This window comes from Trichomycterus rosablanca, chromosome 6 (assembly GCF_030014385.1).
Source record: "Trichomycterus rosablanca isolate fTriRos1 chromosome 6, fTriRos1.hap1, whole genome shotgun sequence".
Taxonomy (NCBI): domain Eukaryota; kingdom Metazoa; phylum Chordata; class Actinopteri; order Siluriformes; family Trichomycteridae; genus Trichomycterus; species Trichomycterus rosablanca.
This window is the reverse complement of record NC_085993.1, coordinates 8,220,347-8,238,207: the sequence shown is the minus strand read 5'-3', so window position 1 is coordinate 8,238,207 and position 17,861 is coordinate 8,220,347. Positions and strand designations below refer to the sequence as shown.

The 17,861-nt window shown below is 39.8% G+C and overlaps 2 protein-coding genes across 2 annotated transcripts; one reads left to right on the top strand and one right to left on the bottom strand.

Moving 5' to 3' along the window:
- Positions 1 to 1,737: 1,737 nt before the first annotated feature.
- Positions 1,738 to 10,072, bottom strand: dgke (diacylglycerol kinase, epsilon). Its single transcript, XM_062997363.1, has 11 exons — positions 9,636 to 10,072; positions 7,715 to 7,874; positions 7,486 to 7,605; positions 7,182 to 7,325; positions 6,659 to 6,816; positions 5,907 to 5,955; positions 5,693 to 5,806; positions 5,076 to 5,147; positions 4,268 to 4,395; positions 3,432 to 3,543; positions 1,738 to 2,424 (listed from the first exon to the last, which is right to left on the bottom strand). Exons 1-11 carry the CDS (start codon positions 10,070 to 10,072, stop codon positions 2,203 to 2,205), a joined length of 1,716 nt encoding a protein of 571 aa, XP_062853433.1. The 3' UTR covers positions 1,738 to 2,202.
- Positions 10,073 to 13,002: 2,930 nt separating this feature from the next.
- c6h17orf67 (chromosome 6 C17orf67 homolog) lies at positions 13,003 to 17,758 on the top strand. Its single transcript, XM_062996572.1, is given in 4 exon segments — positions 13,003 to 13,057; positions 14,222 to 14,310; positions 16,711 to 16,844; positions 17,673 to 17,758. Coding segments are annotated over 3 exon segments (258 nt in total). The 5' UTR covers positions 13,003 to 13,005; the 3' UTR covers positions 16,828 to 16,844; positions 17,673 to 17,758.
- The last annotated feature ends 103 nt before the right edge of the window (positions 17,759 to 17,861 follow it).

Here is a 17,861-nt window from a genome sequence, read left to right as displayed (position 1 = left end):
CATTGGCTTGAAGGCAGCACAATAACCAGAAGTATGTTTGAGACACGATGTATGGTGAAGTATGGTGAAGCAACCCCAACAACACTGTACCAAGAACCCAACTGGGTCTTCTAACAGAAAAATGACCCGAAACATCTTACAACTGGGTTTGTGATCAATACACCAGCCTAAAATAAAGCTTCTGGAATAACTTTTCCAAAATCCTGACCTCAACCTTAAAATGGGTCTTTCCTATAAAACCAAAACTATGAAACTATGAAAGATCCAATCAGACAGAAAACAGAATCAAATATTAGGTGTGCTGCATGTAAATGTTTGACCTAGATTTTGGCACATTTTCTGACATTGGTCGCTTAGTAGTTAAAGTTCTGGAATATTAAATAAAAGGTAGGTGGTTTAAGTCTTGAAAACCTCAGTTGCCTGGATTGTATCTTGTATTAGCTGTAACTCATATACATGCCAAAACATTAAACTTTTGGTCAAAGAAGTATGTGTCCCAATCATTTAGCCTTAAGAAATCATTGCAAAGCGTATGTAAACTTTCGACTTCAGATGTAAATAAACTCATCAAGCTTTTCCAGTAATGATAAAATAATAGATTTCCTCTCCTGCTTTATTACTACAAAAACTTATTTCTGTTTTGGTATAAAATCCTTCTGTGTTTATGGCTTAACATAATATTAAACACATTTGAATACAATCACAGTAAGTATATAAATATAATAAAGCTAATACTCATGAGAAACACTGGATAAATATGCTGATGATAGAGAGAGTAGAAGCAGCATTGCAACTAATAAACAGGAAACATAAACTAAGGAGTAAAATATTCAGTGTAACTCAGGTTTAAACGGAAAATAAAAACGTAAACGTGATGAGTTCTGTCAGTGCAACAGCTAATAAAAAACATCCTAAATAAAAACAAAGACAAAAAAATGGATCTGAGCAAATTTTTGGTCCTGTGATTTCAAACAGCTTTACACTGGGCATGTGCTCATAACCATGTGGCACAGATTTCAGAATCAAAGCTACACTATTTTACCATGTAGATCCTATAATAATGGGCACTCGTTGATATCCGGGTTTATAGCTCAGCGGTGCCATCAGCCTGCCAGGTGTCTACTCAAATATAACCATTTTATTTCTTCGGTGGCTTAAGCCCTGTGATGAATTGGTTCCCTGTCCAGGGTATTACTGCCTTGCACCCAGTATTCCCCAATGAAACCAGACCCGCCACGACCCTGACCAGTTTGCTGAAAATGAATTGAAAAAGAGCCTACACTATATAGCCAAAATATATAGACACCTGACCATGAGCTTTTACTCTGTAAAAAAGGCATTCCAAAAGATTTTGGAATGTGCCTGTGGGAATTTGTGTCCATTTAGTCAAAAGTGCACTGATGTTCAATGAGAGGGCCAGGCCATCTTAGAAGCTGTGGTTTATTTGTAGCTCTGTCTACTCTGTCACCCTCATAGGATCCCTACTGAACAGATGATGTTAGGGTGATGGATCATTTTCAGCACTGAACTAACACTACATGGTAATTAACATGCCCACCATCGCTGAGATCCGAGTTTAATGAGGGTCTGTAGCAATGGAGGAAAAACACGACTGGATAATTGAATACGACTAGATTGGGATAAAAAGGGGAAAATGCAGAAATAGACTAAAAAATCCCAACAACACTGCAGCACCTAATACACTCATAGTATAATGACTATAAACAACCTAAACAATACCTTGTCAGTGAGGGTCTGAGACTCTCTTTTTATTAACGGATAGGAAAAGGGGGTGGCAAAGTGTACAGAGCAACACATGGGCTACAGTCAGTAATTGTATACCCACAAAGTACATTTATGTGGTTGGTGTTGCTTATAATGCCCAATGAATGTACATACAACACAGCTGGTTAGTTTGTGTACAATACTAAAACATTTAGGCGCCCTGCTCGACTCTACAGAACTATGGTCAGATAGTTTAACGCAGTGCATAAAACCAGTGCAGATAATCATCGCTAACCTAGCTTAGAGTTTTAGATGGATGAGAAAATGCAGTAATGTAGGTTTTAACCAACCATCACCCCAAGTTACAATGATTCATTTCCCATGGTTACCAACAGAGCTGTTCCGTTTGAAGCAACCACTTGTTTACCATACTCAAAACTGCATTGCAAATGCTGCATTTGGGACACAGCCGAAGTCTTACTGACAGACTGACCCCTTCTTTGGAGTGTGATTGGTCTCAGCTGAAGGCCTTTCAGACTCGGAGGCGCTGGACTCTTCATCGTCGTCATCGTCAGTCTGCTCGGCGCTATGGTACAGCATGAAAGCCTGGGTTTTATGGGTAATGGTGATGGTGCACGGGCCTTGAGCCCATGGCTCCCCGTCCACCTGCATGGGCATGCGTGAACTTTTCAGGACCAACTACAGCATTCACAAAAGAGGAGACACAGAGGAAGATAATGAAGGTCAGAATCATAAACAGATATAAAGTCTGATTACTTGCAGCTTGAAGTCACATGACATTACATTCACAACCGCCTGACCGACAGCGGACACTGCAATCACAAGACCATCACTTCCATACACGTAAAGACTAATATTTCAGTGGTCTGCAGCATCCATACAGTTTGGCCTGTATACACTATGTCCAAAAGGATGTGGACACCCCTAGTAATGCTTATGATCAGGTGTTTCAATAACAACCAATGCTAACAACAAAACAAATAAAAATGATTGGAATTAATGACATTATTTCCTGGTCCATAAACACATAGTTTGATGTGGTGGAACACCCATGACCTGCATAGAGCCCTAAGCTCAACTATATTAAACACATTTGGGATGAATTGGAATGCACACACACTACAAATATCTTATGGAAAGCTTTCCAAAAAGAATATATGTCCACATACTTTTGGACAAATAGTGTATACACCGACTAGGCATAACATTATGACCACTGACAAATGAAGTGAACAACACTGATTATCTCTTCATCACAGCACCTGGGACGACTAGGTCAGAGCACCTCCAAAACTACAGCTCTTGTGGGGTGTTCCTGGTCTGCAGTGGTCAGTATCTATCGAAAGTGGTCCAAGGAAGGAACAGTGGTAAACCGGCGACAGGGTCATGGGTGACCAAGGCTCATTAATGCACATGGGGAGCGAAGGCTGGTCCGTGTGGTCTGATCCAACAGACGAGCTACCGTAGCTCAAATTGCTACCGTAGCTCAAAGAAGTTAATGCTGGTTCTGATAGAAAGGTGTCAGAATACACAGTGCATCACAGTTGCAGGGCTGTTTTGGCAGCAAAAGGGGGACCAACACAATATTAGCTGATCGGTGTATGCAGACAGGTGTCAGACGAAATAAAGTGTCGTTATTATCGTGTATGTTTTTCCACTTCCAGGAGAATTCAGATGTTTCTTACCCTGACTGTGTGAGCCTGGCCGAGTCGAACAGGGTTGGCGAGTTTGACCTGAATCTGAGCGCAGTGGAATGAACCAAACACCCCTAACACCTCCAGCAGTCCATCATCCATCCTGCACACACACACATACAATTACATAACCATTACATAAGGAGATTTACTGGATAGTGAGATTTAGGCTCTGACCCAAACAAAAAACTAGATGCAGTGTGATTGTGCAAGACAACAAAAAACAAACTGCAAGACATACTATTTTGTAAAGTGGATTGTTAAAAACACACTATATGGACAAATCTATTGGGACACCCCATCTAATTTTGGAACTCGTGTTCCAGCCACAACAATTGCTAGCAGGTGTAATACATCAATTATCATCAAATATACAGGAAATTATTGGCTTCCAACTTTGGAGCAACAGTTTGGGGAAGGCTCTTTTCTATTCCAGCATGACTCCCCCTGTGCACAAAGCAAGTTCTATAAAGAAATGAAGAAAAGTTTGGTTTAAAGAAAATCCAGCAACCTGCCCAGAGCCCTGGCCTCAACCCCACTAAACAGCTTTGGAATGATCTGAGGCTTTCTTGACCAACATCAGTGTCCAGCCGTACAAGTGCTCTTTTGACTGAATGAGCACAAATTCCCACAGACATAATTCAAAGTCCTGTGAGAAGCCTTCTCAAAAGAGTGACTGTTTTCATAGCTGAATAGATCACACAGAGGTCACTTTATTTTAATAACATTTGTTTTTTGAAATGGGATCCAACAAGCTCATGGTCAGGTTTCCAAATACTGTTGGCCATATAGTGTATCTTGGTGTGTTTTTGTTTTCTTAAACTGACCGTGTTGGAGGACAAGGCTCGTCTCCCATGCCCTCCCACAGCCGGCAGCCTCCACCCCAGAATCCAATATTACACACAATGATGCCTTCCAGACTGGGTAAGGGTACCCGCTCTCCATCCAGCTCCAGCTGCAACACACACAGACAGGTCTGACACCCAGGCATGAAGAAAGTGAAACAAGCACAGGCTGTGTCATCACTGCTTACAGCTAACTTAAGAGTTTATAGGATTACAGTCACGTGAGGCCAGCTGCCACTCTCTTACAAGATTTGGCATCTAGGTAAAATTGTTGCAAAGTTGGCTGTAAGAGGTGGTAAATTTAAGTGCAGATGTGCCCAATTTTTTAGAAATCCTCTCAGGTTTAATGTCAGAGGAGATTAATAACCACACAGAAAACAGCACTTAACTTTTGTTAAAAAGCCCAGCTTTTATTAGACTTACCATTTGATTCAGTTCTTTTAGATGTGTTTTAATGCACTTGTGTGCATTCTAGTACATATATTCATTAATTTTTTTATAAGCTACCTAACATACAGATGGACTTTGTGGGTATACAATTACTGATTAAGCCCATCTGTTCCTCTGAACACTTCGTTACCCACCTGTGCCCCAATCTCAGAGAACCCCACAGACCAGATGATGTTTGGGTTCTGGACTATTCCCAACACTGCTTTTACACTAACATAGTAATAAAATGGTAGTGTGTGTTGTTCTGGTATGAATGTAGCAGGTGCAGCAGTGTTGTTGGGATTTTTAAGTCTTAATTTTATGTTTTAATCTGTGCACCTAAAAAAGTCAAAATCATCACCTCGATCCTTTTGTCCAAATCCTTGCATTCCTGCACAAGGCAGTCTTTGGTTCCATACATAAAATACACCGCCTGAAAGATCAGAGATTACACAGGAAATTGACTAAACACACCCTGGAGGAGGATCCCATAACAGTAAATACATACACTATATGGCCAAAAGTATGTGGACAGCTAACCATGAGCATCCAATTCTAAAAGACCTCTCTTTCCCATACGGCTTTTCTGGGAAGACTACCTTTAATATTTTAGAGTGTCTGTGGGAATTTGTGTCTATTATGTTAAGAAAGTATATGTGAGGTCAGGCACTGTCGCTGCATGAGAAAGCCTGCCTTAATTTTTTTGTTCTAATTCATCCCAAAGGTTATTAACAGGGTTGAAATTAGGGCTCCGAACCAAACTTGTCAAACCATGCCTTTGCAGACCTCACTTCATGCACAAATCTGGAAAAGCAGAATTTATTTTATATGATTGGTTGGTGTTGTAGAAACAAAGTCATTAATTTGAATGAGTGTTCACATGGTTTTGTCCATATAGTGTAATAAATGATAATGTTATGTGTAGTTATTTTATTAGATTAAAATAGGTAACATGGCTGTTTTATAGACTGACTGGACCTTGTTAACGATGCGGCTGGAGAAGAAGGACGGTGTTTTTTCACGGTGTGTGTGAAAGTTTAGAGCCATCAGAGCATCTGGACCAACAGAGAAATAATTATTCATGGACAAAACCTGCAGAGACATGAAGACACATGGAGACATACTAACATCAATACATGCAGCAATCAACAGTCTGCAATGTCTCAAAGGCTTAACACTAACATGCTTTTACCTTTGGCTTGCGGAAGTAGTTTCCTTTAGAGGCGACTTGAACTTTCCACCTGGAGGATTTAAGCACATCATAAAGGTGGAATCACTAAATAACTAATACAATATATAGCCAAAAGTATGTAGACACCCCTGCTACACTAGACACCCTTACTGCCCAACAGCAAATGACAGACCCGAACCAAATTCCTACAGATACATTTCAAAATCATTTGAAAAGCTTTCACAGACACAAACAAGGGGCAACTATGATTTGGAATGAAATGTCCATGCCATGGGATGTACCCCTCAGACATAGCCAAACATGTCTGTATGTATGTCTTGGTTTAAATTACATTATATAATTAAGGCCAAAAGGATGTGGACATTCTCTTCTGGGGAGGTTTTCTACAAAGCTGTAGAAGTGTATTTGTGGGAATTTATGCTCATTCAGTCAAAATAGCATTTGTGAGGTCATGCACCAATGACTAAAGAGAAGGTCTGAATGCGTTCAAAATGTACTTTTGTCTGTATAATGTCGATCTAGTAAAGCAAATATACTTTGTAAATTCATTTTGTAGTATTATCTGAAAAATAAAAGGGTAAATAAACGTAATGTTCCACAGGGCTCTGTTTTAGGACCACTGTAGTTCCATTATACTTGGTATGTTACCACTTAGAGATGCAATACATAAACATAATCTTTCATATTGCTGATATGTTTCTATTGCTAATCTATGCTCTGCTCATTGTGCAGTTTCATTAGTGTTTATTCACCTGTCCATCTTGATAACTTCGGCCTCCAGCACATTCCTGATCACCTGCTCAATGGGAATCTCCCCAGCGTATCCAGAACCCCACCCCAGAGAATTTGACAGATCGTTCCCTGTTCCAAGAGGAAGGATGGTGACCCGTGGAATGAACTGATCCTGAGCCTAACCACGGACAGAAACAGAGACTTATCAAGCACAACCACAGCATAACATAGCTTAATTTAAGATCATTTCTTTTTTATGTAAATGAGGAGGGAAGTAGCGTCCCGATAACCAACTGGCCCTCTTTTCACAGACCAGCGGTGAATTCCTACAGAGAGCTTTAAGATGTACAGAACAATATGCAATGCTCTCTGCATTCCTACCATCCAGCCAATTGTGTCTGTAGAGCACATGACTAGGCCACAGTTGAGACTCAAGCTCAGGCCTCTGCAGTGGTGGGCTACCATATTTGACTGCTCACCACCCGAACAGCCACAGACATTTATTTCATTTAAATACCGCTTCCAACCCCTGTGTGTGAGTACCTTCTGTTTCATGCCATCAATGGCATCCAGCACCCAGCCTACTGTACCATCTCCTCCACACACCAGCACACGTACACAGCCAGGGGGTAGCAGAGTGCACAACTGCAGCGCTTTAGCTGGGGCTATCTCGGATAGATCAAATACCTGCAAAACACACACAGCAACACGCTATACTTTCTGTACTCTTCTGCTGCTTGTGTTGATCCTTCGACCCTGTTATGTTGATGCCTGGCTGTTGCAGCAACACATGTAAAATACAATGTGATGACCAAAACGTGTCATCAGAACTGCAATCATTTAATACCTGCACTGGATTTAGGAGGGTACGAAACTCTCCAAGCAGCACTTCGCCCATGTTGTTTCCACTGCGTGTGTTAGCGAGCACCAGCAGGGGGGTCCATCCATCACCACAAGCTACTGCAAGCTGTCACACACATGCACACCAGCTATTAATTTTATCAGCATTAAACTAGCAGGAGTCTGTCAGCCAAGACATATTTGTTATTCGAAATTTGTTCCTTTAGTGCAGTTACCTTGCAGTACTCGTCCGGGTGTCTGCGCCGCAGTTTGTTCACCTGGTACAGGTATGACGGAGGAATTATGACGGATCTGAACTCACCAAAGTCACATGGCTCCTCAATGCTCAGAGCCGGCTTACAGTCATCATGAACCGTGATCTGACACCATACACACCTGCACACACGATTCAAACGTTACTCTGCATTAATAAACAAGGTAAGCTTCTGGTCTACAGATCCAGTCTGTCCAGATCAAAGCAATTCTCAAACCAGAACTGCTCCAACAGATGCATATTCTGTGTTTATGTCCCAAACTAGTACTGTTTCTACAGCTCTATATTCAATGATTATGTCCTAAAGCCATACTGTTCCAACATCTCCATATTCAATGTTCATGTCCTAAACCAGTATTGTTCCTACAGCTCTGTATTCAATGTTCATGTCTCAAACCAGTACTGTTCCTACAGCTCCATATTCAATGTTCATGTATCAAACCAGTACTGTTCCTACAGTTTTATATTCTGTGTTCATGTCTCAAACCAGTACTGTTCCTACAGTTTTATATTCTGTGTTCATGTCTCAAACCAGTACTGTTCCTACAGTTTTATATTCAACATTCATGTCTCAAACCAGTACTGTTCTTACAGCTCCATATTCAATGTTCATGTCTCAAACCAGTACTGTTCCTACAGCTCCATATTCACTGTTCATGTCTCAACCCAGTACTGTTCCTACAACTCCATAATTAATGATTACCTAAACCAGTACTGTTCCTACAGCTCCATGTTCAATGTTCATGTCCTAAACCAATACTGTTCCTACAGCTCTGTATTTAATGTTCATGTCTTAAACCAGTACTGTTCCTACAGCTCCAATGTTCTTAAAGTGGTTAGATGTGTAATTCAGCTAAGATCAGTCTGTGCATGAGCACACTGGGGACAAAAATACCAAGTGTCTCAAACTTCTACTGTACTAATCGTTATATGAAACCAGTATGTAATGGTGTATATGTACTGGTAAACTGGTTAGTATAGTCTGTGACTTTAGACAAAGTCGTTCATCTAAGATAAGATTATATAAGGTGAAGCATCATGCTAAAGTGAAGCTTTCCTTAATTTCTAGATTTTTGGGTTGGCCCCGCTGTTCTCTGATGCTGTTCCCTGGTTTTAATATACAGGGTGTCCCAAAATGAACTGACATGAATTTTTTTATAAAACACATTTTTTTATTTGAACACTACTCATGTTTTTGCTTTATTCGAAAGTAAAGACATGCAGATTATTTATGAAACAAAACATCTGACAAATGACCGCCTCGACCGTGGCAGCACATGACACGTTGACATAATTGCTGAGAAATTTCAGCAATGTTGTGTCGAATTTCTTCTTTGAGGTCCTCAATGGATTGTGGTTTGCTGGTGTACACTTTACCCTTAAGATAATCCCAAAGAAAGAAGTCTAACGGGGTCAAGTCACATGATCTTGGCGGCCAATTCACATCACCATTTTTAAAGTGAATTTTTACAATTTCTACGCGTTGTTCAATTGTGTACCCTTTCATGATTTAACCTCAACATTTACTAATGACAGCATTTTGGGACACCCTGTATTTGGCATGTCCAATTTACTGCCACCCCCCACCCACAAGCAAAGCCCCCTTTAAGTGAAATGCCTGGGTTTTTTCTTTTTATCTGCCATAGAGCTGTAACAGGTGCTGAAGAACACAGTATACTCAGGTAAACCTCAGTTACTCATACCAGCGCCCTGACCAGACAGCAGGAGTCGTTGCTGCAGCCACAATAAGTTGAATTTCCATCATAAACAGAAGTAGAACAAACTACAGTTTGACAGTTCCAATATAATGCATTTCTGATATGAAGTCATTATTGTACAGTTAAAAGACTTGATAAAACTACAGACTGCACCTTTAATCTCACCTGTAATCGCACAGACTGGGCTGAGTGCCGCATTGCTGCGTACAGACTGTGCAATAGCTGGCCAGCGGAACGTTACCGCGGACCCACCGGTGCCGAAACCCTCCACCTGGTTCTGCCGGGGCCGCGATCTCCTTGCAGATGTGTGCCCTCTCTGCGGGTCGCGCGCATCGCTCGTGCACGCACAGCCCGCAGCAATCGCAGAAGGCGCCGTGCAGGAGGGGCAGCGTGCACGAGCTGCAGTAGGTGGGTTTGCCGAACAGGTCCGTGTAGCGCCAGGCGTGCCGGCTAGTGCGGCACAGGTGTCGGAGACGCAAAGCTCGCTTGGCCCGCCGCAGCCCACACCACAACGTAATCAGGACCGGAACCAGTACTGCGAGACTGGTCCACATTAGCAGGGGGGTCCACTGCCCCTGCGCGTTCTTAACCTCGTCATCCATATGAGTGCTGATAGGTACCAATCAGATCATTCAGACTGGCATGGTGCTGTAAACCAACCCGCACCAGTGCGCATCACAAACCAGTGTGATCGTGAAATAGCTTAACCCAAAATTCCGAACCTAATGCTGACCGACTGCTGCCATCTCTACTGATCCTAATCTGGAAGCAATGCCAGTCTCACACCCCGCATCACCAACCGAACTCCATTCACATGATACATTTAACAGCGTCACTACAAAACACAGGTACGATGAAACCCGAAAGTAATGCCCGAAACCCGAAGCAGCTGCTCAACATCTCAAAACACCTCCCTGCTGCTTCCTCCGCCATTAGTATGGGGAAACGGAAACAATGACGCCCATTGTGGATGCGTCTCAAATCTCCCTTAGTTCCCTATGTAGTGCACAGCGAGTGACTCTAAATCTCGTGGCAGAAGCTACCGTCTTTTAACACACTGTTTCATTTCATTTCAAGGCAAGCCGTGACCTAGTGGTTAAGGTACTGGGCTAGTAATCAGAAGGTTGCTGGTTCAAGCCCCACCCCTGCCTGGTTGCTGCTGTTGGGCCCTTGAGCAAGGCCCTTAACCCTCAATTGCTCAGACTGTATACTGTAACTGTAATGTAAGTCTCTTTGAATAAAGGTGTCTGGTAAATGTAAATTTCTTTTTCATCAGCCCCTTAATGTTGGTCATGGTCACGGCGGGTCAGGTTCTACCGCCGCTTTACCCGAGCGCCTATTGCATTTTTATTACCATCTTACATTTACATTTTCGGCATTTAGCAGACGCTATTATCCAAAGCGACTTACTTGTATGACTGAACACAATTTTTTGAGCAATTGAGGGTTAAGGGCCTTGCTCAGGGGCCCAACACTGGCAACTTGGCGGTGGTGGGGCTTGAACCGGCAACCTTTTGATTACTAGTCCAGTACCTTAACCACTGAGCTATCACTACCCTTAAAACAAATTTTACAAACAAAACAAAGTGAACACAAAATTTGCAGCAAACTTTTTAGATTTTTTTTTAGAACTTGTTAGAGGGTGGCACAGTAGCTGGCACCTGAGTTTGATTCCCTTTATTATTTATTATTGGGCCTTAACTGACACAGTCATACTTGCTGGGCATGTCAGGAATGGTCTTAAGGGTTTGTCAACTGATGACAAGTCCAGGGAGTAATACGTTCTCTGACTTATCATGTGGTTCACACCCTGAAATCTGTGGGTAGATCCTAAACATGCAGTGCATGCAAGAGAATCTAAAAAGATCTCGAATATGTGTGGAAAAGATTCATTAGATACAACATATGTACACTCAAATATGTTCTCTGATTATAATCAAACAACGTTCTAGTGAATTCAAAGTGCTTAGTGAATAGTAAAGCACTACCCTACCCACAGAAGTGCAATTCGATTTGGGACACACCCTTAGAACGACTGTAGCGTCTGCAAGGTGGGAGTGACCAATCATCACAGTGATTTAAATAAAAAACAACAGGGCATAGATTTAAACAGGTTTATCAAAACATTCAGGTTTTATAATTTATACAAGTTATACAAATTTATTAGTTCGTTGCTGGTTCGTTCCTCTTGGTTGCGAATGAAAGAGCAATAATAGCTACCTGAAATAGATTTTCCCCAAGTTCACTTGAAAAGAACAATCAGATATGAAATGTGCCAGTGTGGAGAAGGTCTAACCTTCATCCGACCAACAGGGTTTGCATATAAAATCAGCAGCTGCATGTGGTTTGTGGAGGCACCACGTTCAATACATAAACAAACTATCTGAAGTGTGAAATATTGATTTTCCCTAGAAAAATCTGAATAGGGCTTTACCTTTCAATGACTGGTTTTTATTTATACTATATGGACAATAATAAGTGGACACCTGACCAAGAGCTTGTAATGACATACATAGAGCTGACATCCCTTTTTTGGCAATGGTTTTAAACAAGATTTTGATGTGTCTGTTAGGGTTTGTCAATTCACTTAAAAGAGCATTTTTAATTTCCATAAGTATTCAGTAGAGTTGAGGTCAGGGCATCATACAGGACACTGAAGTATCTCTACACCAGATTTGTTAAACTATGTCTTTATGGGCCTTGTTTGTTCATAGGGGCACCTCTTCTAATTACTGTGTTTAGGTATTTTAGCCACACCTATTGCTAAAATGTGTGCAAGAAGGTCCTGGGTTTAATTCCCAGGTGTAGTGGTCTGGGTCCTTTCTGTGTGTGGTTTGCATATTCTCCCTGTATCTGTGGGGGTTTCCTCTGAGCGCATTGTTTCTTATCCCACAGTCCAAAGACATGCAGTCAGGTTAATTGGAGCCGTGTGTGTGTTTGCCGACCTGTCTGAGTTGTTTCCTACCCTTCACCGGGTGAATTGTATCCACCATGACCCTGAATAAGATAAAGCGGTGGTAAAACAGTATTTTTTTGTTCCAGCAAGTTTGACAAACTTGGTATGGAGGAACTAAAGTGGCCTGCACACACCCCTGACCTTAATTTCATCCAAATTTGAGATGAATTGGACTTGTGGAGGTGGTGAACTAGGTTCTAGGTGAACTAACATCATTGCAACCACCTTACTAATGCTCTTATGAATTAGCACAAATCCCCAAGCCATTTAAAAACAGTGGAGGTAAATACAGTAGTTTTGGCCTTAATGTCTGTGTTAATGAATGGTACCCTCTAGTGGACACTCCTAGTTACAACAACTCTAGTTTAGATGTGAAGGTAAAACCAGCGTCACTAGTTTTAATTTTACAGTTTGTAACTAGATGCCTGTATATAAATACATGATTTATGGGCGTTTGTATGTAATTAATGAATTTCAGAAGGACCACAATGATCATGTTTCATGTGACGTGTTCTACCTGATCGTCTGGATCTGGTTTAAATCAGTACAGGAGGAGCTTTCCTGCACCAAAATCTCATCATGAAGCTGCTGGTGTTGCTGCTCTGCGTGGTCCTACTGACCTTCTGCGCAGGTTTGCATGTTTTTTCTTGTCCTTATTTTCATAATGCAAAACAATATATAATTTCTGTGCTTTAAAAAGTTTGTATTTTAGGCTAGGTTGTTATTGGTGCAAGAAAAATCTGTTAAGAATCAAATACATTTTGGTAAAATGTTGAGATATAAATGTAAGTTTATATTTATATATTGCTTCAGTTACATATGTTAATTAAATTAATAAAATGATTAATAGGGACAAATAATTGAACAATGTATTAAAGCTTGTAATAAAAATGTAAACTGTGCATAAATAAACATTGATACAAAGTCATTTGAAAGTAAAATGAACCATTCAAATCCAAGTTAATCTAATATAAAATAATATTCATATTATAAATATTATTAATATTAATAATATGTATGATTCAATAATAAACTGAATTTATTTAGACTATATTTGCACAAAAATCTATAATCACTCACTGTGCTACAGTGTGATCTTTTATATTTTTACTGCTGCTGTACTGAATACACAATAATAATAATAATAATAATAATAATAATAATAATAATAATAATACGACTTAAATCATTTAAATAATATAATACATTGTAATAAAATTATACAAAACATTATACATTATAATAATATATTATATGAAAGCTCTGTTTTTGCATGCAGTGTGTACTGTGTGGAAATGAAGGTGTGAATATTTGTGCTACGTGGCTGTTTTGCCAGTACTGAGCCTCCAGGTTTGATCTGCAGGTCATGAGGGGCTCCCCGGGGACAGAGGGGGGAATGAATGAGCACTTTGTGTTCAAACAGAGAGGGTGAGGGATGGTAAGAGAGAGGGGCAGGATGGAGGATAGGAAAGCCAAAAACATTTCAGGCATTTATAAATAAATCAATCAATTTTGTTTTGTTGTACTTGGGTACATGGAACACACTGACCATGCTGAACGAAGTGAAACCAAAGCCATGAACTCCAGTCTCCAGCAATATTTGGAAAATACAAATGCAGACCATGAAGCTTTAAAGCTACATTGGGTGGTTTTTTAGCATCTAGATATTGACCAGTGCACCTTTTACACTGTGTTTTATATCACAATTCATTCAGTTGGACCAGCATAATTTTCTTACATTTTATAACATATTCAAGTACATATGAACTAATGTAAAATGTTCTATTTCATGTAGAAGCCAATCCTGTGATCAAATAAAGTTTTGCTAAACAACTTCTTCGCAGTAAGAGACAGAAGCCAGGCTACCCTGACGAGCCTATGAGGGTACGAAAGCCAACCTGCACCTGCAGTCACCAAACACATCAAATACTACACATTATTATATAGAAATATCAGCACCCCCCCCCCCCCCCTAAAAAAAAACTCCTAATGTGATCTTATCATTTTACCTGCAGATTATAAAGTTAAAGCTTGTAATAATTCAGAGTAGATGAAATGCTTTTAGTAGGCTGCTTTAGTGTAATGATAAGGGTAACAGCAGTGCTTCAGTTCTAGGATTCGAATCCCTGGTAGGGCTTACAATACAGAAGGTGCACGGTGTAATGTGAACCTAGCCATTACGGTGATACATATCAGTGCACCCTTAGTGCTGGTCCCAAGCCTGGATAAATAGAAGGTGTTGTGTCAGGAATGGCATCAGGCGTAAATACTTTACACATAGAGTACAGTCTTGCATATTCCAGCTTGTTGTAAAGCTGGGGTCAGAGCACAGGGGAAGCCATTGTATGGCATTCCTGAAGCTGAGAGGGTTAAGGGCCTTGCTTAGGGGCCCAACAGTGACAGAACCGGTATTCGAACCCACCACCTTCTGTTTAATAGCCCAAAGGTCCACCCACTAGGCTACCACTGTTTCTAATCCTTACACTTATCTCAAGTTACCACAAACATACTCACACTAGATGTACTTATCTTTGAGAGCAACTCGTTTATTTAAATTTATCCACCGTATTTTACATGCAAGACAGCTCAGACCCCCTAGTTTAACATTTTATGGTGAATAAATAAGTAAAGGTAATTGTAGTTGCTTTTTTACATTTGTAGAGTTCATTTTAAATTACATTTAAATTATCTTGACTCTTAGGTCTAAACTAAGGATTAATAGTTCCTAGCCATAACGCTGTGAATTTGGTTAGGTTTTAAAGGGAATAATCTGAGGTGAGCAGCAATATAAAGATATTTAGAGTTAAGTGTGCGAATGGGCTCGCTTTTAATAACAAGTCCTGTTTTAGTACCTATCTTTGCAGCATGCTTTTTTTCAGGGGTTTAATGTAGAAGTTACAACCTTTTGATCACCAGGAAACACTGAGCAACCATACATATTTACACTATGTGGCCAAAAGTACTTGGACAACCGTCCATAAGCTTGTTGGACATCCCATTTCAAAAACAAATGGTATTAAAATAGAGTGACCTCTACGAGAGCTTTTCAGCAAGAACAGCAGCCACTCTTCTGTGAAGGCTTTTCACAAGAAGTATTTCTGTGGACATTTTGCCAATTCACTCAAAAGAGCATTTGTGTGGCTGGGCACTGATGTTGGTCAAGAAAGCCTCAATTGATGTTCCAGCTAATTCCAAATCTGTTCAGTGGGGCTGAGGTCAGGGCTCTGTCCAGACCACTGAAGTTTCTTTAAACCAGGCTATTCTTCATGTCTTTATAGAGCTTGCTTTGTGCACAGTAGCACAGTATTGCTAGAACAAAAAAGTTCTAAACTGTTGCTGCAAAGGTGGAACCATATGATTTCCTGTATATATTTATTTATTAAACCTGTTAGCAATTGTTGTGGCTAAAACACATACATTCAATAAATAAAAAAGGGGTATCCCAATACTGTTGTCCATATAGTGTAGTTTTTATTGACAAAGGATGCATGTAACATAAATTAATTTGTGTTTTTATGTTAATTAGCTCCAGAAGTAGTAGGAAATGTGAAAATAATAAGCATACACTGTGAATGTAGTTCTATGTAAACCTTCTGCTATATTTGAGCAGCTGTTAAAGGTGCAGTTGGAAGAATTTAGTGTTTACTAGATAAACTATTAAAAAAAGCTGTTTTTATGCGAGTCTGACATGTTTGCAGTTATGGAATGCAGGGTTCTAGGCTGGATGTCTATCATATAACTAACAGTATGGATGTCCATTAAACACATCAGAAGTCAAACCCAGACTTAGATTTTTGTTTTGAAGCTGCAGGTGTTAATAGTTTTAATCATTTTATTTCATCAAGTACTTCATTTTTTTATTTTATTTGTAATGGTGAAAATAAAATATTAATCAGTGAACTCTTAATAAAACAACTGCTTAATGAACAACGAACAGCTGTACGTGGTTTCCTGGGCTCTCTAAACAGGCCAACAGCCAGCCAATGAAGACATGTCACCACCAGGTGTCTCTACTTTCCTGCAAGGCAATAAAAAGGAAACGTGTTTGTTTGGGGGATTATTTTGAGCTGCAAAGCAACCTTAGTTTAAGAGAGGTTTTATTGTTATTTCAGCTATATACAAGTACATATTGAAAGGAAACAACGTTCCTCCAGGACCAGGGTGCAACACAGAACAAAAAGTGCAAGACAATAGCTTAAATCTGAAAAAAAAAAATCACTGACTACATCTTTAAAATGTAAAGTATTAACCCACTAATCCTCTACTTTCTCTCTCTGTCTGTAGGAGCACTTGTTGTATTTGCAGCATTTGGAACTGAGAGCTCGTGAAACCAATATAGAAAACTGGTTGAACCCTCACTGCTATCCTCGTTGTGACCGTAACTATGGTTACCCAGTTTGATCACCCAGTGGCATCGTGTAAGTGAAATGCCCATCATCAATGACAACAACGTCAAGGCGAGAAGATTTTAAGTGTGTGTGTGTGGGGGGGGAGGGGGGGATTGTTTTATGGCATCAGAAACAAAAAATGCGAATGTAATTTTGTATTAAAACTTACGCAAAAGTTTTAAATGAACATTACCCAGTGTTTCCAGAATGTTCTCAAATACACATCAAAAACTTAACATTTAAAACTTTCAGGTATTTGTCTAATTCATGCTTAGCTGAAAGATCTGCAATTTTGCTGTACCCAGAAATTAAAAAAAAAAAAAGCTTCTTTTTCTTCTTCTTGAGGTCTGGCCCAAAGAAATGCACTAAAGTTAGATTCATTCCAGTGTTCCAAAACTTTGTTACACAATACATGGTTTTACTATTTTAATCCTAGAGATCTTGGTTGGCTTGGAAGTTCTAAAATGCTGTTGTTTTTTTGGGAGTATTAGATTTCAGGTGGATTTTAGAATTCTCAAATTTAAGCTTGTTTTAGAATTAACTAATTGTAGAATGTAGTGTGGGCTATGAGGTCATGTAAAAAAAATAATAAACTGGAATAAATCCTTTCAGTTGTTGGTGTTGAGAAATGTTGGTTCAGTCTTTGAAGACCTATCAGTGTTCCATTTCTATTTTCCCCAAAGAGTCAGTTTGGGTCAAATGTATAATGGATTTGCACCACAAAAATATTTTACTGTTGAATCTTTTTTAAATTACCTTTTACCTGAATCTGATACGTTGGATGTGTTGGATATGTTGGATCTTGTTTTAGTATAAATAAAAATGTACTAATATTTAACTTCTTATTTCTATCCGCAGGATGAAGACGACGACGATGATGATGATGATTTGATTATCAGAACTGTACTTACAGTCTTTTCGCTTTGCTCACGTCTGCTTTGCTTTTTAATGTTTCTTTATTCGTAGGACACCAAGTATTTAGACTGTCTTTGCTTAAAAACAAGTTTAACTCTAATGTTTATTTTAGTATACGATTGAAAGTCTTCA

Bases quoted from the DNA above. Each gene is read 5' to 3' on its own strand.
- dgke (XM_062997363.1), bottom strand. From the start codon at position 10,072: ATGGATGACGAGGTTAAGAACGCGCAGGGGCAGTGGACCCCCCTGCTA. The intron at 7,606-7,714 runs GTAACTGCACTA...TGTGTGTGACAG, and splicing joins ACCCGGACGAGTACTGCAAG to CTTGCAGTAGCTTGTGGTGA. The intron at 5,807-5,906 runs GTAAAAGCATGT...ATGTCTCTGCAG, and splicing joins ACTACTTCCGCAAGCCAAAG to GTTTTGTCCATGAATAATTA.